Source organism: Chiloscyllium plagiosum, unplaced genomic scaffold (assembly GCF_037043375.1).
Source record: "Chiloscyllium plagiosum isolate Xiang-an unplaced genomic scaffold, Cpla_swu_hap1 HiC_scaffold_6, whole genome shotgun sequence".
Classification (NCBI taxonomy): domain Eukaryota; kingdom Metazoa; phylum Chordata; class Chondrichthyes; order Orectolobiformes; family Hemiscylliidae; genus Chiloscyllium; species Chiloscyllium plagiosum.
Genome location: NW_028270144.1, coordinates 88,087,931 through 88,111,384, shown reverse-complemented (window position 1 = coordinate 88,111,384; position 23,454 = coordinate 88,087,931). Strand labels below are relative to the sequence as shown.

The 23,454-nt window shown below is 40.9% G+C and overlaps 1 protein-coding gene across 1 annotated transcript in view; it reads left to right on the top strand.

Moving 5' to 3' along the window:
• Window positions 1–23,454, top strand: part of LOC122550751 (mitochondrial intermediate peptidase-like) — a 156,970-nt gene that overhangs the window by 36,201 nt on the left and 97,315 nt on the right. Inside the window, exons 7-10 of the mRNA XM_043691957.2 lie at window positions 11,563–11,719; window positions 11,798–11,846; window positions 15,101–15,161; window positions 22,514–22,566. Of these exons, the coding sequence (XP_043547892.2) occupies window positions 11,563–11,719; window positions 11,798–11,846; window positions 15,101–15,161; window positions 22,514–22,566 (320 nt within the window). The remainder of the gene's footprint in view (window positions 1–11,562; window positions 11,720–11,797; window positions 11,847–15,100; window positions 15,162–22,513; window positions 22,567–23,454) is intronic.

Genomic DNA, 23,454 nt, shown 5'->3' with positions numbered 1-23,454 from the left:
TTTAGAATCACTAGCTTTCGAAGCACTGCTTCTTCATCAGGATTAGGTCAACCACTTGAAGAAGTAGCATTTCAAAAGCTAGTGATAAAGTCATGGAGTCATAGAGATGTACAGCATGAAAACGGACCCTTCGGTCCAACCTGTCCATGCCGACCAGATATCCCAACCCAATCTAGTCCCACCTGCCAGCACCCCGCCCATATCCCGCCAAACCCTTCCTATTCATGTACCCATCCAAATGCCTCTTAAATATTGCAATTGTACCAGCCTCCACCACATCCTTTGGCAGCTCATTCCATACACGTACCACCCTCTGCATGAAAAAGTTGCCCCTTAGGTCTCTTTTTATATCTTTCCCCTCTCACCCTAAACCTATACCCTCGAGTTCTGGACTTCCCGACCCCAGGGAAAAGACTGCCTATTTACCCTATCCATGTCCCTCATCATTTTGTAAACCTCTGTAAGGTCACCCCTCAACCTCCGACGCTCCAGGGAAAACAGCACCAGCCTGTTCAGCCTCTCTCTGTAGCTCAAATCCTCCAACCCTGGCAACATCCTTGTAAATCTTTTCTGAACACTTTCAAGTTTCACAACATCTTTCCGACAGGAAGGAGGCCAGAATTGCACGCAATATTCCAACATGGTCTAACCAATGTCCTGTACAGCCGCAACATGATCTCCCAACTCCTGTACTCAATACTCTGACCAGTAAAGGAAAGCATACCAAATGCCGCCTTCACTATCCTATCTACCTGCAACTCCACTTTCAAGGAGGTATGAACCTGCACTCCAAGGTCTCTTTGTTCAGCAACGCTCCCTAGGACCTTACCATTAAGTATATAAGTCCTGCTAAGGTTTGCTTTCCCAAAATGCAGCACCTCGCATTTATCTAAATTAAACTCCATCTGCCACTTCTCAGCCCACTGGCCCATCTGGTTCAGATGCTGTTGTAATCTGAGGGAACCCTCTTCACTGTCCATTACACCTCCAATTTTTGTGTCATCTGCAAACTTCCTAACTGTACCTCTTATGCTCGCATCCAAATCGTTTATGTAAATGACAAAATGTAGAGGGCCCAGCACCAATCCTTGTGGCACTCCACTGGTCACAGGCCTCCAGTCTGAAAAACCACACCCTCTGTCTTCTACCTTTGAACCAGTTCTGTATCCAAATGGCTAGTTCTCGCTGAATTCCATGAGATCTAGGTTAAAACAATGACTGCAGATACTGGAAACAGAGTCTAGATTAGAGTGGTGCAGGAAAAGCACAGCAGTTCAGGCAGCATCCGAGTGGTAGTAAAATCGACGTTCGGGCAAAGGCCCTTCAGGAATACAGGCAGAGAGCCTGAAGGGTGGAGAGATAAGTGAGAGGAGGGTGGGGGTGGGGAGAAAGTAGCATAGAGTACAAAAGGTGAGTGGGGGAGGGGATGAAGATGATAGGCCGGCGGGGGGGGGGGGGGGGGCAGGGCTGAGTGGATAGGTGGGAAAGAAGATAGGCAGGTAGGACAAGTCATGGGGACAGTGCTGAACTGGAAGTTTGGAACTGGGATGAGGTGGGGGAAGGGGAAATGAGGAAACTGATGAAGTCCACATTGATGCCCTGGGGTTGAAGTGTTCCAAGGCAGAAGATGAGGCGTTCTTCCTCCAGGCATCTGGTGGTGAGGGAGCGGCGGTGAAGGAGGCCCAGGATCTCCATGTCCTCGGCAGAGTGGGAGGGGGAGTTGAAATGTTGGGCCACAGGGTGGTGTGGTTGATTGGTGCGGGTGTCCCAGAGATGTTCCTAAAGCGCTCTGCTAGGATGTGTCCAGTCTCCCCAATATAGAGGAGACTGCATCGGGAGCAACGGATACAATAAATGATGTGCAAGTAAAACTTTGGATGTGGAAAGCTCCTTTAGGGCCTTGGATGGAGGTGAGGGAGGAGGTGTGAGTGCAGGTTTTGCAATTCATGCGGTGGCAGGGGAAGGTGCCAGGATGGGAGGATGGGTTGTCGGGGAGCCTGGACCTGACCAGGTAGTCACAGAGGGAACGGTCTTTGCGGAAGACGGAAAGGGGTGGGGAGGGAAATATATCCCTGTTGGTGGGGTCTGTTTGGAGGTGGCGGAAATGTTGGCGGATGATTTTTTAGATTTGATTTGATTAGATTTGATTAGATTTGATTACATTAGTGTGGAAACAGGTCCTTCGGCCCAACAAGTCCACACCGACCCGCCGAAGCGCAACCCACCCATACCCCTACATTTGCCCCTTACCTAACACTACGGGCAATTTAGCATGGCCAATTCACCTGACCTGCACATCTTTGGACAGTGGGAGGAAACCGGAGCACCCGGAGGAAACCCACGCAGACACGGGGAGAATGTGCAAACTCCACACAGTCAGCCGCCTGAGGCGGCAACTGAACCCGGGTCTCAGGCGCTGTGAGGCAGTAGTGCTAACCACTGTGCCACCGTGGTTTGTGAAGGTTGGTAGGGTGGAAGGTGAGCACCACGGGGTTCTGTCCTTGTTATGGTTGGAGGGGTGGGGTCTGAGGGCGGAGGTGCGGGATGTGGACGAGATGCGTTGGAGGGCATCTTTAATCACGTGGGAAGGGAAATTGCGGTCTCTAAAGAAGGAGGCTATCTGGTGTGTTCTGTGGTGGAACTGGTCCTCCTGGGAGCAGATACGCCGGAGGAATTGGGAATACGGGATGGCATTTTTGCAGGAGGTACGGTGGGAAGAGGTGTAATCCATGTAGTTATGGGAGTCGGTGGGTTTGTAAAATAAATGTCAATGTCAAGTCGGTCGTCATTAATGGAGATGGAGAGGTCCAGGGAGGAGAGGGAGGTGTCAGAGATGGTCCAGGTAAATTTAAGGTCAAGGTGGAATGTGTTAGTGAAGTTGATGAATTGCTCAGCCTCCTCGCGGGAGCATGAGGTGATGCCAATACAATCATCAATGTAGCGGAGGAAGAGGTGGGGAGTGGTGCCGGTTTAATTACGGACGATTGACTGTTCTACGTAGCCAACAAAGAGACTGGCATAGCTGGGGCCCATACGGGTGCCATTGAGATCTAACCTTGTTAATCAGTCTCCAATGGGGAACCTTGTCGAATGCCTTACTGAAGTCCATACAGATCATATCTACCGCTCTGCCCTCATCAATCTTCTTTGTTACTTCTTCAAAAAACTCAATCAAGTTTGTGAGACATGTTCTGCTTATTTCTTCTAATAGCAAAGTGAATAACCTTTCACTTCCTCAATTACCCCATGATGTGGAGGTGCCGGTGTTGGACTGGGGTGGACAAAATTTAAAATTCACACAACACCAGATTATAGTCCAACAGGTTTATTTAGAATCACGAGCTTTCGAAGCACTGCTTCTTCATCAATGACTCCAAATAAACCTGTTGGACTATAACCTGGTGTTGTGTGATTTTTAACTTGATTACTCCATATTTTATTTTAAAGTAGAATTAAGGTTGCTCATTTGCTTGGATTTGTTACCTTTTAGCTGTTTTGTGACCTCATAGTTTATAATCTCTTGTCTTAACATAAGCGAATTTGGGTACATTGCTTTCACTCTCTTTGTCTTGGTCATTACAATAAGCTGTAAGTAACTGACTCAGCACTGATCCTTTTGGCACTCTACTCATCACAGCCTATCAATTTGAATATTCTCTCATTATTCTTATTTTTATTTCATATCTGTTGAAAGATTCATTCATGCTAATATATTACCCCCGCCCCAGCTCCATGAGCCCTAATTTAAAGTCTTGTCTGGGAGTGAGGTAAACTAAAGACATTTGATTGAGTCTCTGAAACTTTATAAATTACTTTGTAGAACTGACTAGTAGTCAAACCTGTACCTGCAAGCTGTTCAACATTTTATCATTCTAGCTGACTAGGAGAAAGTGAGGATTGCAGATGCTGGAGATCAGAGCTGAAAAATGTGTTGCTGGAAAGGGCTTATGCCCGAAACGTCGATTCTCCTGCTTCTTGGATGCTGTCTGACCTGCTGCGCTTTTCCAGCAACACATTTTTCAGCTCATTCGAGCTGACGGCAATACTGGACACATCAGATTGTAGAGTGAGGTCTGATTTGTTAGACCATAATCTTCTTCATGAATAATTCACAGAGGCTGCTAATGTGGTTTTAAAAGCAAACATAAAAAACAAAACTTAAACGTTTATTTCACATGAAAGAAAGACATGAACTTTATCACACTATACAAGAACAATTTGAAATGGTTTTATGACAAATGTCAGAAACAAAGATTTGATCCATTTACTGGTACCCAAATCTCATTGAGGTTTCGCCCCTGTCTCCATGCTAGAGCTCCTTGTTTAGGTGGAATTACTGTAATTGGTCTCTTTTAGAAAATTTTTGCATTAACCCAATGCAATTTTCTTCAATTAATGTTTCATCCTGAGACCCTTAAACAAACTGTGAACTTGGATCCCTTAGTATTGGACATGATTCTTTTAAATCCATGACTTCAATATCCTTATTGGTTGTCTTGGAGTTTTCTCCTACCCAACTCAGATGTTTTCAGCTGACGTTAATTGGAGCATGCTAATGGCAACATCTCCCCAGCTAGGGACTCCCTCTAATTAGACTTGCATGCTGCCTGACCTTTTCTGGTTTGTTTTGACTTTTGGATTTCTCAAATCTATCACTAGGCAAGAGCAACTTCTTTCCTCATCTTTTTTTTCTGAAGCATTGAACTGTTAACCCAGTGTTTAAGGGCCTGTTTTTTAAATACATGTAAACAAAACACATTTTCACACCCTTTCACTCTAAGAACAAATTTAAAATTAAATTATGAGCTACTTTCAATGTATTTAAGTCTCATATCTTTTGTGACTGGACAAGTGATTGTTTTCGTTTCTGATTGTTCGCAGCCATTTTTTTTTTGTTATTTTAAAATTAATTATCAAAGTCTCCCTTCTCTCACTTCTGGGATTTACCCTATGTCAGATGAATAATTTTAAATTGCTGTGTGCTAATTTGATGGAAGATAAAACAAGATGAAGGTGAAGTGACTATGAGGGAAATTGAGAAACAAACTTGTAAGGAGATCTGAGCTATCTGTAAGCAAAATAGGGTGGTTATGGTAGGGGATTTTAACTTTCCAAACATAAACTGGGACTGCCATAGTGTTAAGGGTTTAGATGGAGAGGAATTTGTTAAGTGTGCACAAGACGATTTTCTGATTCAGTATGTGGATGTATCTACTAGAGATGATGCAAAACTTGACTTACTCTTGGGAAATAAGGCAGGGCAGGTGACTGAGGTGTCAGTGGGGGAGCACTTTGGGGCCATGGAAAAGGATAGACCAGATCTAAAAGTTGAAGTTCTAAGTTGGAGAAAGGCCAATTTTTACAGTATAAGGCAAGAACTTTCAAAAGCTGATTGGAGGCAGATGTTCGCAGGTAAAGGGACAGCTGGAAAATGGGAAGCCTTCAGAAATGAGATAACGAGAATCCAGAAAAAGTATATTCCTGTTAGGGTGAAAGGAAAGGCTGGTAGGTATAGGGAATGCTGGATGACTAAAGAAATTGAGGGTTTTGTTAAGAAAAAGAAGGAAGCATATGTAAGGTATCAACAGGATAGATTGAGTGAATCCTCAGAGTATAAAGGAAGTAGGAGTATACTTAAGAGGGAAATCAGGAGGGCAAAAAGGGGACATGAGATAGCTTTGGCAAATAGGGTTAAGGAGAATCCAAAGAGTTTTTACAAATACATTAAGGACAAAAGGGTAACTCGGGAGAGAATAGGGCCCCTCAAAGATCAGCAAGGCGACCTTTGTGTGGAGCCGCAGAAAATGGGGGAGATACTAAATGAGTATTTTGCATCAGTATTTACTGTGGAAAAGGATATGGAAGATATAGACTGTAGGGAAATAGATGGTGACATCTTGCAAAATGTTCATATTACAGAGGAGGAAGTGCTGGATGTCTTGAAATGCATAAAAGTGGATAAATCCCCAGGACCTGATCAGGTGTACCCTAGAACTCTGTGGGAAGCTAGAGAAGTGATTGCTGGGCCTCTTGCTGAAATATTTGTATCATCGATAGTCACAGGTGAGGTGCCAGAAGCCTGGAGATTGGCTAACATGATGCCACTGTTTAAGAAGGGTGGTAAGTACAAGCCAGAGAACTATAGTTCAGTGAGCCTGACGTCGGTGGTGGGCAAGTTGTTGGAGGGAATCCTGAGGGACAGGATGTACGTGAATTTGGAAAGGCAAGGACTGATTCGGGATAGTCAACATGGCTTTGTGCGTGGGAAATCATGTCTCTCAAACTTGATTGAGTTTTTTGTGGAAGTAACAAAGAGGATTTATGAGGGCAGAGCAGTGGATGTGATCTATATGGACTTCAGTAAGGCGTTCGACAAGGTACCCCATGGGAGACTGATTAGCAAGGTTAGATCTCATGGAATACAGGGAGAACTAGCCATTTGGATACAGAACTGTCTCAAGGGTAGAAGACAGACAGGGTGGTGGTGGAGGGTTGTTTTTCAGACTGGAGGCCTGTGACCAGTGGAGTGCCACAAGGATCGGTGCTGAGCCCTCTACTTTTTGTCATTTACATAAATGATTTGGATGCGAGCATAAGAGGTAGAGTTAGTAAGTTTGCAGATGACACCAAAATTGGAGGTGTAGTGGACAGTGAAGAGGGTTACCTCCGATTACAACAGGATCTGGACCAGATGGGCCAATGGGCTGAGAAGTGGCAGATGGAGTTTAATTCAGATAAATGCGAGGTGCTGCATTTTGGGAAAGCAAATCTTAGCAGGACTTAAATACTTAATGGTAAGGTCCTAGGGAGTGTTGCTGAACAAAGAGACCTTGGAGTGCAGGTTCATAACTCCTTGAAAGTGGAGTTGCAGGTAGATAGGATAGTGAAGGCGGCGTTTGGTATGCTTTCCTTTACTGGTCAGAGTATTGAGTACAGGAGTTGGGAGGTCATGTTGCGGCTGTACAGGACATTGGTTGGGCCACTGTTGGAATATTGCGTGCAATTCTGGTCTCCTTCCTATCGGAGAGATGTTGTGAAACTTGAAAGGGTTCAGAAAAGATTTACAAGGATGTTTCCAGGGTTGGAGGATTTGAGCTATAGGGAGAGGCTGAGGTGTGACCTTACAGAGGTTTACAAAATAATGAGGGGCATGGATAGAGTAAATAGGCAAAGTCTTTTCCCTGGGGTCGGGAAGTCCAGAACTAGAGGGCATAGGTTTAGGGTGAGAGGGGAAAGATATAAAAGAGACCTAAAGGGCAGCTATTTCACACAGAGGGTGGTACGTGTATGGAATGAGCTGCCAGAGGAAGTGGTGGAGGCTGGCACAATTGCAATATTTAAGAGGCATTTGGATGGGTATATGAATAGGAAGGGTTTGGAGGGATATGGGCCGGGTGCTGGCAGGTGGGACTAGATTGGGTTGGGATATCTGGCCGGCATGGACGGGTTGGACCGAAGGGTCTGTTTTCATGCTGTACATCTCTATGATTCTATGAAATTATATTTCACGACTGCACTTAAATATCAGCTGGAGGTTATGTGCCCTTTGGGCAGGTTTGTGATCCTGAATCTAGGACGATATTTTCCCCTGTTTTGAAATTTTCGAATTATGGATCATGTTATCGGAATAAGGGGTGAGCATTTTGAATTCATTTGAACAGAAATTTCAACACTTAGTTGTACAGGTCATTGGAATTCTCTACCCACACAGCTGTGGTACTTATTTATTGGTTATATTTTATAATCACGTTTCCATGTATGATACCTTACTAAAATATTAAAGAGTTAATTTGCTCTGCTGACCTGCAAGAAATTGAATGCCCTGGGAGTAAGGTGGTGTGTCTTTGTCTGAAAGGTGGAATGTGGGATGTTTACACAGCCCATTTCCTTACTATTCAGAGATGATTTACATTTTCATCCAGAAATCAGTCAGAACATTACAGTTAGAATTTGACTACTCCTCTATAGTTACAAAAAACAATTTGCTACAGATTTGCCCATTAAGGGATAATTTGCATTTCATTGTTTCTGGAGGTGGGTGGTCACTGCATTGTATCTTGAGTGGCATGTGACTATTAGGATATGGCTGAGAATTGCCTTGTGGGCAGTAATAACTGTGATATTGGGAGTTTTGTAGAAGGGAAAGCCTGTTTCCTTTATTCAGAGAGAGCTTTTGCCACGACCATGTAAGCTCTGCAAGGTGTGTGTTAAAGGTTCCTCCAGAAAGCTTGAACTGTACTGTGCTTAATAAATTTGGTTGCTGCGGCACGATGGTACAGTCGTTAGCACTGCTGCCTCACCACGCCAGAGACCCAGGTTCAATTCCTGCCTCGGGCAACTGTCTGTGTGGAGTTTGCACATTCTTCTCGTGTCTGCGTGGGTTTCCTCCGGGTGCTCCGGTTTCCTCCCACAGTCCAAAAATGTGCAGGTTAGGTGAATTGGCCATGCTAAATTGCCCATAGTGTTAAGTGAAGGGGTAAATGTAGGGGAATGGGTGTGGGTGGGTTGCTCTTAGGAGGGTCGGTGTGGACTTGTTGGGCCGAAGGGCCTGTTTCCACACTAAGTAATCTAATGTAATCTTGTTCACAGAAGTTGGTTTGTTGCAGTTGCACCAAATGTGTAAGAATCTCAAGAGTAAAAGAACTTAACATTATGGTCTTGATTGAAATTGTTAATCTATTCAAGTGCCACCTCCAGGGTTGTGACCAAAAAAAAGAGTGCACATTATGCAACCAGTATGCATAGATACTTAGAAACTGGTAAATTCATGGATGCATTTAAATTGGTGAATTAAAGTTGACCTGGAACTTTTCAAATCGAAGAGGTGATGAACTAATTATAGGTTTGAAAACTGTTATTAAATGTCTTTTTTAAGCATGATGTTTCATGAATCCAATGACCGTAGTTTCTTATTCCTGCTGTATGCCCGACAGCAATAATGGTATTTCTGTGAAACTGCTTGCAGTATGGTGTGTTTTAATCAATGTGATAATTTCCAAATAGATTTATCATTGCTTCCTCCCTTTACACTCTGTCCTCATTTATAAAGCAATTTTGACTTCTACACTTTTGCTCTCAGTTTTACAAGTCTTTTGCAGCAATGTAAATAGAAATTAGCTGAATATTATTAACAGGAAAAGGTATTATGACTAAATTGTAACCAAAATCAATGTTTCTTTTCAAATAATTACCACCATTTTAATGTTTATAACTATTATGAATAAAAGAAAATTTATATTCACATGCTGCACAGCATAGGTGTACGAAGTCGGGCTAAAGTGTTTCCATCCATCTTAAATGACTCTGAAGTTTACAACCATACTCTTTATGGTAATATCACTTTATAAAAATTGTACATTTAATTCAGTAGGACTAAGCCTGCCTTTAATAATTCTTGGTCTGGTGGAAAGTGGAAATGATGTTTTGCAAAGATTCATAATGGGATTATTGATAAGTTGTCAAAGCAGAATTAGGCCATTTGGCCCATTGAGTCTGCTCTAGTATTCAATCAGGTTTGTATGTTTATCAAGCCCATTGTCCTGCTTTCTCCCTGTAACTCTTGATCCCCTTACTAATAAAGACCCTATCTATTTACTATCTCCGTTTTAAATACATGCAATGATTTGGCCTCTGCAGCCTTCTGTGGCAATGAGTTCAATGGATTCACCATCCTCTGGCTGAAGAAATTCCTTCTCACCTCAGTTCGAAAAGGTCATCCCTTCATGCTGAGGCTATGTCCTCAGGCCCTAATCTCTCCTACTTGTGGAAACATCTTCTCCACATCCACTGTATCCAGGCCTCTCAATATTCTGTTAGTTTTAAACAGATCCCTTTCACCCTTCCAAACTACGTTGAGCCCAGAGTCCTCAACTGTACTTTACATGACAAATCCTTCATCCTAGGATCATGCTTGTAAATCTCCTCTGGAGGGCCAGCACATCTATCCTTAGATGCAGAGTCTACAACTGCTCTCAATATTCCAAATGCAGCCTTAGTAGGCCATCTCTGGTCTTGTAATCTAGCCCTCTTGAAACGAATGTTAATATTGTCCTTCTAGATAGCAGTGATTTTGGGTTTGGAAAGTGCTGTCTAAGGATCGTTGGGTTTCTGTGGTGCATCTTGTCAATAGTATACACTGCAGCTGCTGAGCACCAGTGGTGGAGGGAATGGATGTGGTGCCAATCAAGAGGGCTGTTTTGTTCTGGATGGTGTCATCCAGGCATTGGCGAGCATTCCATCACACTCCTGACTTGTGCCTTGTAGTTGGTGGACAGACTTGTGGCAGTCAAGGGGGCAAGTTACTTGCTACAGAATGTCTATCTAGCCTTTGACCTGCTCCTGTAGCCTCCAGTATTTATGTGACTAGTCCAGTTCATTTTATGGTCGCTGATGACCCTCAGGATGTTGAAAGTAGAGTGTTTAGTGATGGCAATGCCATTGAATGTCAAGGGATGATTCTCTTGGATTTTCTTTTGTTGATGATGGTCATTGTCCCACATTTTTTTTGTATGAATGTTACTTGCCACTTGTCAGCCCAAACCAAGATACTGTCCAGGTCTTTCTGCATTTTGCTGCAGGAGAACTGCTTGTATTTAAAATTATACAATGCACTACAGTGGTTCTTGTGGTAGGGTCATTCCATAAATGTAGCCCAGGGAAGTCCAAAATACATGATATTGATGTGCATTGCCACTGCCAAGGACAAGTGATAGAATAAGCCAGAGCCCACATCTCTATGGTCATCACTTCCTTCAATCCAGATCAGATGACGTGTGTGCAATAAAGTTGAAGACACACACAGCAGCAATGTGGCTCCACAAGCAACTTTTTTCTACTGTTACAGCATAACTGCATGAATAAATGGGGCTGAAAACAGAGGAAGAATCAGCTAAATGTGGAGCTGGATATGAGTTTGGCTATCTAATATGAAATCAATATTACCTCATTGGTGTTTCATCAAAAGTCGTGTCATTCTTTATTAATTTACTACTTGTTAATTCTAATGAGTTTTTTTGATGATGAGCGGGTAAGGTAGGACAGATAGGCAGGATGAAGACTTTGCAGATCATCTAAGGAACCTGCTGTTGAGAAGGTTTGAGAGCCATTTACATATATAAATATTTGAAGAGGTAATGCTGTATGCTTTGAGATGACCTGCAGAAATACAAAAGTGGTGGTAGCCTCAGTCTTATGGTGTTATTATGTGGCTTCCTGGTATTGATTTTTGGAAGGACTCTTAAAATTGACAACTGTCAGACTGTCACCAAAGGCTTAAGACTCAAGTATGCAAAGGAGTTACTGATTTTTAAAAAATCTTTCATTAATCTTTCATTCACAAACTCTACAACTCTGCTGCCATCTAGTTGACATTCACCAGTTGTGTTGACCTTCTTACCTGTAAAATTTAATCCTTTGGTGCTTTCATTCAGGAGGCCAGTGGATGTCGGAGAAAAAACAGGTAGTTAGTAGTAATCTTGAATTGTAAAAAGTTATTTTTGTTTCTCTTAATGAATACCTTTTTCCCCCTCAAATATCTGATGTGTTCCTATGTATGATCTCTAGGTGCGAGAAGCTGCTTACAAGATCTTCTTGTATCCCAACCCTGAAATGTTACTGTGTTTGGACCAACTATTGGCTTGTAGGAACCAATTGGCACTCTTAGTTGGTTATGAAAGCTTTGCACACAGGGCATTAAAAGGCACAATGGCCAAGGACCCAGGTAATGTACATCGTGGTTGTGGTGTTCTTGTTTCTAACTTCAAGCTCATTATTAGATAGAATTTTATTCCTCTTTCAGAAACCGTGATGTATTTCCTCTCAAGATTATCAGAAAAGCTATCTAAAAGGTAGGCTTTAGCCTCTTCAACATATAGATTTCACGTTTTCATTGTTTTTATGTATGAGGCATCATGTAAGTTTCTCAATTTGTCCTTCATTTCTCAAAACCATATTTCTTGTAGAAATTTGCTGTTAGAACCCTTGTTGATCTTTCATTATTTTATTAATTTTGGTTTGGTGCTGTGAACTGAGAACTGAGCTGAAGATGACCTTTGGACTGAGCAGCAGCTTGTATTTTCTTTTTAAAAAGACCAATCAAACTGTTGTCTGTTTGTGAGGTCAGGCCTAGAAGTTATTTGTACGTTACTTGTGATCAAAAGCTTCTGTAGACTCTTCGAAACCAGGTGGCAGGGGGAGAGCAGTATGTGTAACCAGAAAGCAGATGTTTAGCCTTTACAAGTTACCTGGACATTAGTTCCAGCAGGTCTAGGAGCGACATTATGCTCAGACAGATTGCAGATGTTGAATGGTAACTGGTTCCTCATGGGGAAACGGTCCGTCTGACAGGAAGAGGCCAGAATTTTGAACTGGGTTTTTGTGAAGGGGAGTTTGACTGCTGATGCTACAACCTGAAGATTTTAGTGCTGTCTGCCCAACCTGCCACTAGCAGTACTGGAAGTTCAGATAACAAGAGACTAACTTATAACTATCACTGACTTCCACTGAATGAACTGAAAAGATGGCTCTGACCAACATCTTCAGAAAATCAACCAAGAATCCATCATCTATGCTTGTGGAACAGCACATTATGAAAGTCACTTAAGCAATCTGGCAAGTTTTGTTATTTTGTATTATTTGCCTCATAACTCTGCTTTCTTGTTTGTTTGTCTGTCTGTCTGTCTTCTGTATGAATGGGGCTGAAAGCTAAGGTCATTGGGTTTAAATCATAGATATGAATTAGATTACTTCATTGTTTAATTTTGCCTGGCTAACTTTATTGCTAATAAATTTAAAAGTCATTTTGCTCATTTTGCTATTGACAGCAGTGGTTACTAAATGTTTAAACTTGACTTCCCGTAACTCTTGGAGCCTGCTAAGGATTATTCTAGGTACTCCTGTATTTTTTAAAGTACCTACTCTCTTTGACTTTCAATTGTACATTGATATTATCCAACTGTAAAATATAATAATTTCATGAGCTGCTTCCACTGCATCTGGTTTGTCATGCTCCTTTTTCGATGTCCAGTATTGGATGAGAAGAAATTTCTTCCAATTGAACATTAGGTAGATCAATGCTCAATCTCAAACTCCTCAATCTAGCCATTCTCTTCATTGCTCTCACTGTATTTTCTGACACTATCCCACAGCTATTCTCGTACTCTGTCGGCTGGCCTCCACTGTCTAAACCGGAATTTAGCTAACTGCTGTCAAAAAGAACATAATGTAAGAACCAGGAGCAGGAGTAGGCAATTTAGCCACACTAAACTACTTGGTACAATTGTGGCTTATCACATCTTGGCTTCAACTCCACTTTCCTGCCTCTTCTCCATAACCCTTCCAGCCATTACTAATTAAAAATCTGTCAAACTCCTTCAATTTACTCAATGTGTTAGCATCAACCACACAGTGGTGTAGTGAATTCCACAGTCTCAATCCTTTTGAGAGAAGTAATTTCTCCTCCTCCTCTTCGTTTTAAATCTGCTACCCCTTATCCTGAAACTATGACCTCCTTGTTTTAGGTTGCCCAAAGTGAGGAAGCATACCTTTTTACATCTACTTTGTCAATCCCATTAGCATGTTACATATCTCAATTTGATCTCTTCTCATTCATCTAATCTATAGAGAGTATAGGCCTAAATTGCTCACTCTATCTTCACAAGTCAAGCTCCTCATCTCTGGAATCAATTTAATGAACATCCTCTGAACTGCCTGCATTACAATTAGATCCCTCCTCAAATTAGGGCACCAAAATTGTACACCATACTCCAGGTGCAGTCTCACTAATGTCTTGTACAGTTGTTAAAATTCTATTTACCTTCCTTATTGCCTGTTGCACCAGCAAACTCGTTTTCTATATCATGCCACATACCAAGTTCAATTTGCTCTTTGTATTTATAACCTGCAGTGATTCCTGGTCTGGTAACCTCTTGAGTTGAAAATTCTCATCCTTGTTTTTAAATCCTTTCAAGTGGCCCCTCCTGATCTCTCTTGCATCTCTCAATTCCAAAACCCTGCAGGATGGTGAAGATATAAAAAGGCAACTAACAAAAACTTTTTTAAAAAATAAACTTAAAAAAAAAATTAGTTGGAATTTATTTATCTTGTACCTAAAATAATCTTTAGCAGAATTGTAGGAGATTAAGTGCTTCTGATGCAATCAGAAATGACTGAACAACCACACAATTGAATGACTGAACAACCACACCATTTACCTTATTGCTAGGTTTGACCCTAACCAACGAAGTTTTGTGCCTTGTGCCAATTTATTCTAATTTTTTTAGGGCTGCTGATGCTGCACTCAGTCAAACATGGCTTGAATTTCAAAGTCAGTCACTCTTGACTCTCCTCTGGATTAAGGTCAGGAGTGAAATGTCCCTGGTGGAACCTAAACTAAGCATCATTTGAGTAGATTATTGCTTGACAGTGCTGCTGATGACAACTTTCATCACTCTACTGATGATCGAGAGTAGACTGATGTGGCAGTAATTTGGTTGGCTTGGATTTGTCCTGCTTTTCATGTAAAGGACATAACTGGACAATTTTCCATATTATTGAGTAGATGCCAGTGTTGTAGTTTGTACTGAAACAGCTTTGCTAGGGGCATGGCAAATTCTGAAGCACAAGTCTTTAATATTATTGTTGGCATGTTGTCAGATTCTGTAATCTTTGCAATATCTAGTGCTTTCAGTTTTTTTTTGTCACGAGTGAATCAAGTTGGCTGAGGAAGCAGAAATGGATCATCCACTCTTAGTCACTGGAGCACTGAAGATTGTTACAAATACCTCTGCTCTTACACCTTAGTTTTAATAATATCTTTCCCTGGTTCCTGTGCCTTTACATGCTGAGGTCTCTGCCTTTCTCTCTCCAATAGGCAACAAAAATCCTACTTCATTGGTCAACTTTTTGGTTGCTTCGTGCCAATATTTGTTTGAAAATGCCCCTGTAAAGTGCAGAAGGATGTTTTAAGATGTTGAGTATACTATATGAGTGCAAATTGTTGTTCTATTAACCTTGATTTTTATGTCTCTCCATTGTTTTGTGAGTATCTTTACCAACATTTGAATCCACTGGGGATTCATAACTGCTGCATTTTGTCTTGCAGAACTGTACAAGATTTTAGTATGATGCAAGAAATAAAGAAAAGAATAAATCCAAGAAGTTCTGTAAGTCTTTTCTCCAACTTAAATAACTTTATTTACACTGTGGTCTTCCTTATTTACACCTTTGATTGGAAAAGTATACCATATAATATGTCTGTTAAGATTTTGTAGCCCCAGGTCATTCCTGATGAAGGGTTTCTGCCCGAAATGTCAATTCTCCTGCTCTTCGGATGCTGCCTGACCTGCTGTGCTTCTCAATCTGGATTAGATGCCTGGAATTTGATATTCAGATTGAGGAGAAAGTGAGGTCTGCAGATGCTGGAGATCAAAGTTGAAACTTTATTGCTGGAACAGCACAGCAGGTCAGGCAGCATCCAGGGAACAGGAGATTCGACGTTTCGGGCACAGGCCCTTCTTCAGGATGAAACTGATGGTAGAGATCTACGGAGTTTGAAAATTCTCCCTGTACCTGCATGGGTTTCCTCCGGGTGCTCTGGTTTCCTCCCACAGTACAAACATGTGTAAGTTAGGTGGATTGGCCATGCTAAATTGCCCTGTAGCGTCCAGGGTTGTGCAGGGTAGTGGATTAACTGTGATAAGTATAGGGTTACTGGGATGGGGTGGGTCTGGGTGGGAATGCTTCGGATGTTCGGTGCAGACTCAATGGTCGGAATGTCCTCTATCAGCATCTTAAAGATTCTATGATTCAAAAAAAAAGATTGTAGCCTTGATGCTTTGTGGTGCCTGCTTGAGAGGTCACTGTTGCTAACATGACTATTCTTTTGCATGCTATTTTGGATCTTCTGCAGCCCGCATTGATAGTATGAATCCAGGGCTTTGAGGTGCCTCCTTTATATTGTTCATGTTTCAGTCCTAAACTGCATAGTACAAATATCAGCAGTTTGGGGAGCCATGAGCTTTGCTTCAGTCCTGTTGTTGCAATCTTCCAATGCTTGCATCCCCAGGCAGCCGATGCTGCATCAGCAGACTCCAGGTGATTTTGGATGTCTTTGTCAGTGCCAGCCTTTGGAACAGGATAACTTCCATAGTATTAAAAGTGTCCATTTTCAGGCATATGGTATGAATCCTAATCAATGGAAGTGCAACGTGTGTATTTTGTGCTTGTTGTTGTAAGTCTTTGGTCTTTTGAGTGTTGAGTATTAGTCCCAACTTCTCAAATGCATCAGTACAGATGCCAAAGATTGTCTGAAGATCTGTTTCCAACACAGGACTTCAGCATCATAAATGTTTTGGTGGTCAGTGCCTGAAGGCGTTTTTGTTTGGAGTCATTAAAGATTAAATAGTTTACCCTCCAGCAGGGGGTTTGTTTCTAGTCTAATGGAATATTGTAACTATGAAGAGCAGCTAGGGCTTTGACGCAGCCTGGTTTGATTCTTGACTTAGCCTCAGGGCTTTGTGATGTATCCACTGCTAAAGATCACTGCTCATGTTTCATCATTAAACAGGTGAAGAATGGTGAGAAATTTTGGAAGGCATCCATTTTCAGTAGAAACCTGCAGAGCACTTCTCAATTTAAGCATGAAGGCTTTTAACAAGTTAAAAATTGCTGTTTATAAACATTTATTGCATCATTTTTCTTGTTGGTAAGCTTTCCCTTTGTGGACCCAACCCAAGTTGAGATGTGCGGAAAGTAACTCTTCAGCAAACGTAGTCAATCAATTTAGATGGCTCTTGCAATGATTCTCCTTAAATGTCACTTCCACAGTTGGATTTTCCTCTTTCTTAGAGATGGCACAGTCTTGGTATCTTTGAGACCATTTGGGACTTATTTTTCATTCCAGACCGTGGGATGAGGATATGGAGCTGTAATGTGATTTCTTTTTAGTACTTACAAAAATTTTACTATTATTTCCATTATCATCTGCTGCTTTTGTCGTTCTTCATTGGTGTGATGGCATTTAACTTCTCCATAGGTGAGATGGAGTTCTGAGCACCCCTTCTCTGGGTGTTGTGGAATAGGATTGCATACATCTCTGTCAACACCTTGGGACCTTAGGGAATGAGACTGAGGAAATAATGGTGAGCCAGGAACCTGCAGCTAGTGGAGTGCCACAGGGATCAGTGCTGGGGGAACAAATTATTTACAATATAGTATGTTATTAATGACTTAGATGACAGAAGTGAATACGCTCTTGCCAAGGTTGTGAATGACACAAAAATAGATGGAACAATGCAGTGATGCAAGGAATCAACAGAGAGATTTAGATGGTTTAAGTAAGTGAGAAAAAGCTTGACAGATGGAATATAATGTGGAGAACTGTGAGGTTTTGACTTGAAGAATAGAAAAAGCCGAATATTATTTAAATAAGGGAAGACTGCAGAAATCTGCTGTACAGAGATATGGGGAATGTTCTGTATGAATCCCAAAAAGTGAGCATCCAAGTTCAGCAGTTAATAAGGAAGGCAAATTGAATATTGGCCTTTATTTCAAAGAGTGGGGATTATGAAAATAGGGAAGGCTTGCAAAAGCTCTCCAAGGCATTGTTTAGACCACAGCTGCAATGCTCTGTACAGTCTGATACCCTTATCTAAACAAAAGGTGTACATGTATTGGAGATAATCCAAGGAACGTTCCACTGGGTTGATCCTAGGTGTGAAGAGATTTTCTTGAGAGATTGTGGAGTTCAGGATAATAAGAGGGCATCTTTATGAAGCATATATCACTTAATGGGTTTGACAATGTAAATCAGAGAGGTGTTTCCCCTTGTATGTATGTCTAGGTCCAGAGAGTATAATCTCAAAATGAGGGGGGTCATACATTTAAGAGATGAGAAGATTCGTTTTGAGGGTAGTGTTTTTGTGGAATTCTTGACTGCATAGGGCTGTAGTGATTCGATTGTTGAGTATATTCAAGGCTAATAGATTTTCTAGGATTATGGGGAAAAGGTGGAAAAGTGGAGTTGGAGCTCAGACGATCAGCCATGACCTGGTTGAATGATTTGAGTGGATGTGATGGGCTAAATGGCCTACTTCTGCTTCAATATCTTAGTCTTATAACAGTGAATTCTTGATTGAAAAGTTATTCAAAATGCTCCCCCTAATGGGCTTTGACTGTTTTCCCTTTCTTGATCAGATTTGCCCCATCTTTAAGCCTCAGAGGAACTGATTCTTAGTAACTAAGCCATAAATGACTGGCAGATGTCATGGATGTCATTCATGTCAGAGTAATGTTGAACTTGATTGCATTGTCTGCCCACCAAATGTCAGGGGTGGTTCTTTGGACCTCTGTCTCTGTTGGTATTCCAGTTTCTTTTATTTAGAGTTTGGGTCATTCTGTGAGGCGCAGGAAATCCTCTTGTAATTTTTAAAGCTATTAGAATGTGCGCTTGAAGTACTGGAACCTACAAGGCTTTTGGCCAAGAGCTGGAAAGGGAAATTAGGCTGGATTGCTATTTATTGACTGGTATGAATACCATGAAATGAATCCCTGCCTTCCATGCTATAAATTTATAATTCTGTGATTTTTCTCTCTCTGTCTATGTCTCCTAATGTCTGTAGTTATATCAATGAAACTCAACTACTAATCAAGAACAGTTAGACTTTATAGTTGTAGAGTCATACAGCATGGAAAGAGACCCTTCAGTCCAGCTTGTCATGCTGACCAAGTTTCCCAAACTAAACTAGTCCATTTACCTGCTTTTGGCCCAAATCCCTTTTAAACCTTTCCTTTCCATGAACTTGTCCAAATGTCTTAAATGTTGTTACTATACCTGTGTCTGCCACTTCTACATATGAACTATCCTCTGTGTGAAAATGTTGCCCCTCATGTCCATTTTAAATCTTTCTTCTCTCACCCTAAAAATATGCTCTCTAGTTGTGAACTCCACCACCCTAGGGAAAAGTCCTTTGCTGTTCACCTCATCATTTTATAAACCTCTATAACTCACCCCTCAACCTCCTAAGCTCCAGTGAAAAGAGTCCCAGCCTTTCCAGTCTCCCCTTATAAAATACTAGAAAGCCAATAAGTAAAGAGTTGATCCAAAATTGAGCAGATGCTGAAGCTGCTCCAGTTTCTTGGGTATCACAGCAAGCAACTACAATGGTCAAAGTTATCAAGTTAAGGAAGAAGGCTGTATTGATTTAATGGTTGAAGTTTGTGCCCATGTTGGATTAAAACAAAAAGTGAATACAAAATTGCTCTTCAAATTCAATAAACCTTTTAAAAACAAATGCCAATTTAAATCTGGCAAGACTTGGCCTGGAAATGTAGCTCATGTAACAATTTGACTGATGTAAGCTGATGCTTAAGGTTTCAGTATTGCACATATATGTTCTTATTCGATGCTGCATGTGTGTTCTCTGTTGTTCTGGATAAGAGTTGCTTGAGCATCTGGAACGTATGGTGGAAGTATATAAATGGCTAGTGATGATTGTTTTCTCTATTCATTTGTTTGTGGTGTGTTGGTGTTGCTGGCTAGGCCTGCATGTTTTTGCTTATGCCGAATTTCCCTGGAGAACTTAGTGGTGACCTGATCTAATGAGCTGCTGCTGTCTTCTGGGTATAGCGATAAACACAGTGCTGTTAGAAAAGGAGTTCCAGAATTTTGCCCAGTGCCAATGAAAAAAATAGCAATATGGTTTCAAGTCAAGATAGTGTGCAGGTGGTGGTGTTCTGTGCATCTTCTGCATTTCTCCAAGATAGCAAAGTTTATGGGCTTGGAGATGCTGTCAAAGGCAAGTTGGCGGCTGTGCAGGGCCATTGTTGTAAGACCCTCTCTTTTTGTCAGAGAGTAGTACTGCCACAATGCCTGATGTACGGCATGGTAAACTTTCTTAGCAAAGCACAATGCCAACAGAGAGTAAGAAAGCTGGTCTTATTACTGAAGAGAGAAAGACACTGCTGAAGCTTTTTGGTTTTGATTTACTGACAAAAATGGAAGAACGCCAAACTATAATCACAATTTATACCATAAGGAACAAGGCTGCTGATTGGTTAGCAAGTGGACATTGGCTGAGATGTTGCTAAGGAGAAATCAAAGGGGACTGAAAAAGTTTCTTGAGCTCTCTGGAAACTGAAAAGAAAAGACACCAGAGTTAAATATATTCCTTTGTTTACAGCAAGCTGTCCCTGCATATGAATGTTTGCTGCTTCTAGCAAGCGTTATGTTATGAGTTTGACTGTTCATCTTAATTTGGTTGCTAGTGTAGCTATGAGTATATTTTGATTGGATAGCACTTATTGAACAGTCATGAAATCATATTGTTGTTTTCTTCATGGTAAAACCAAGGCCAGCTGCAGTTGACTTTGCCAACCAATTGACATTTTTTCCTCTTGTGGTTTGAATTGTTGATTGTTTGGAATTTGACATTCTTGCCTTTGTCCTGATGTGTGCAAGATGGAAAACCTCAGCAGTATGTCTCTGTCTTCTGCCATTTTTAGCTTCCGTACTACCAAACCATTGTTTGGAATCTGTTGTGTTGTTTAAACGATTCAACCTTTACATCAGGAGACACTTACTTAAAATTGATATTTAAATACACTTTAATACCTTAGCAAAAATGAATATAGCTATGATCACTTTTTTTCTCAGCATGATGGGAAATTAAGCCAAAACACTTGGAATGATGTGATATGTTTCCGTTGTTCTGGGAAACTAGTTAAGAATCAAGGATATAAAGTGTAACAACCTTTATAAGTATGAATAGCACCATTAAGGTGATAAGAAAGCAGATAGGAGGGGGATGTAGAACTACAGTGATAATACCTCACAGGTTTAATCAAGAGACATCTGCATAGCTGGTATAGATTTGTTCATTGATTAAAGTATGTGTAGATTCCACATGCTATCTATATTAAAAAATTGTATGATAGGAAATCTGAATTACTAAGGGATATTTAAGATCATTGTATAGTAAGTGTTGAATTTAGTTAGTATTGAATTAAGTGTATTTCAAACAATTTAGCAGTCTATAAAACAAATGGAATGTAGAATCTGAGAAAGCTGAAAAAAAAAGATTTATCCAACACTGAGATGCACCCTACAACAGGAACAGAATCTCTTAGTTTCTTACACGTGACTACTCAAGTACTAAATTAAAAATTGATTATTTAAAGATCTTGAATGACAATAAAGAAACAAGTCCCACTCTTGTGTCTAAGGCTTGTGCCTGAGATGTTTTTAGTTTAATATAAAAACTGAATTTAAATCAAAATTGCAACATTATGTACCAAATAACTGTAGATGGAGCCCACCATCTCAAACGTTATACATTTCTAGATTGTGAATGTACATACATTTTGGATGGTTGTGCCAAAAACAATAACTTTCATAAACATTCTGATAAAAGACTGTCTAACTGAAAAGTTAGACTGGTTTCTCTTTCCAACTGCCTGATCTACTGAATATTTTCAGTATTTTTAGTTCAGAGTTCCAGCATTCAATTTGCTTATGCTGCTTTTATTTGCCTTAGCTGATGCTGTTAAATTATCCTGATCTAATGTGCTTGTGTTATTCATATTGGCTGTAATTGCAGATAGAGGAATCCCCTTTCAAGAAGGTGATGTCTGGCAAGCAAAGCCACTCTTGATAAAATAATTGTTTTCTATTTCTTTAAATGTCCTTGACAAGTCTGAAACTCGAAACATGAAAAGGAAAGGCACTGCTGGTGTACTGAGGTTGATATTGAGGAATATTGTACAGGATGGAAATTTTGCTACCTTTTCACCTTCTACCAAAATGAGATGTTGGAAAGAAGTATCCATGTCTAACTTAGCGATTATGTGGAAATCCTGACAGAGATTGTGGCTTCACGAGGGGGCAGTACAGTGGCTCAGTGGTTAGCACTGCTGCCTCACAGCGCCAGGGACCTGGGTTCGATTCCAGCGTCGGGCGACTGTTTGTGTGGAGTTTGCATATTCTGCCCATGTCTGTGTGAGTTTCCTCCCACAGTCCAAAGATGTGCAGGTCAGGTTAATTGGCCATGCTAAATTGCCTGTAGTGTTAGGTGCATTAGTCAGAGGGAAATGGGTCTGAGTGGGTTACTCTTCGGAGGGTCAGTGAGGACTGGTTGGCCAAAGGGCCTGTTTCCAGTCTAGGGAATCTAATCTTCAAACCCGTTTGTCTACAGCAATTAGTTTGGAAAGTGAATGGTGTTTTCTATTTCTTGCTAGGGAGCTGTGCTGAAGTGCTACTGCTAACTATGGTTCAAAATAAAATTAGGCGTCAATGACCCATAAACCTGAAAGCAAATTGATAAATTCATGAAAGGATAAAGTTCATTCATTGTTGCCGATGAGGTGGAAACCTTGATATTTGAGAAGAGAAATTGTTAAAGAATGACCATTTTTGGCCTTTTTTCCTGTCATAAAGCACAGTTGTCAAACAGTTACACATGTTTTAATCTTAATGGAATATAAAATAGCAATGTTTAATAGCACTTTTTTAATGTTGCAGGAACTGATGCCTTGGGATCACCCTTACTATAGTGGTGTGCTTCGTGCAGAAAGGTAAGATATGGCATTGTACAACTTTTTTTTGATGTATAATTTTGGTAAGTGTTATTGCTAATTTAATTACTTTGATTTTAGAACTAACTGCATGCTGAACTTTAAAGATATTTTAAAACCTTCGTGATCCTAGTTTTAATGACCCAATTCTCAATTAGAAAACTACTTTTATTCAGCAGTTGTTGGTTCAGGCATGTCAGTCGAAATTTGTGCAGATATGGGCATAGTTCGCTGTCAAGTATATGGTCAATTTAAGCATTTAATGTTGGTTGTTTGGAATTAATAAAGAAAAAATTCCTGCAATTGTTGAGAACTGAGGGAAAATTAGAAAAATCCAGGTAGCTATGGAGTATAATTTCCTGGTTGTTCATTATTTATATCTTTTGTTGCAATTTCAAATGGAAGTTTGCTTTCAAGTGAAATGTCATGCTGCAGTTTACCAGCATATGTATTCTGGGGAACCAGAGGTATCTGAAAGTCAAATGGATTGGATTGTTTTTAAGCTTGTGGGCCTGATTACCTATTTTGAAGGTACTTTCTCTAGCATCACTGAGTTTCCACTGGCAACATAGTTATTTCAGTGCCATCGTGGAGCAAATCTTAATTGCAGTTGGATTTCAGGTGAGAAACCATTCCCAAGTTAGCCAGTCAATCTAGTGTGGTGGCTGGTACAGATAATCGTGGTACTTCAATTTTGGAAGAGAAAACAATGCAATCATGGAATGCTACAGTACAAATTCTGCAAATCCGTCCAATTGCTGATGATCTAGTGGTCACTGACAATTCTATCAGGGGCTCTTGTTCAGCAAGCTCCTGCTCAGTGATCTTCAGTTTGGGTTCCACCAATGCCATTCACTTCCTGACCTCATTACAGCCTTGGTCCAAACA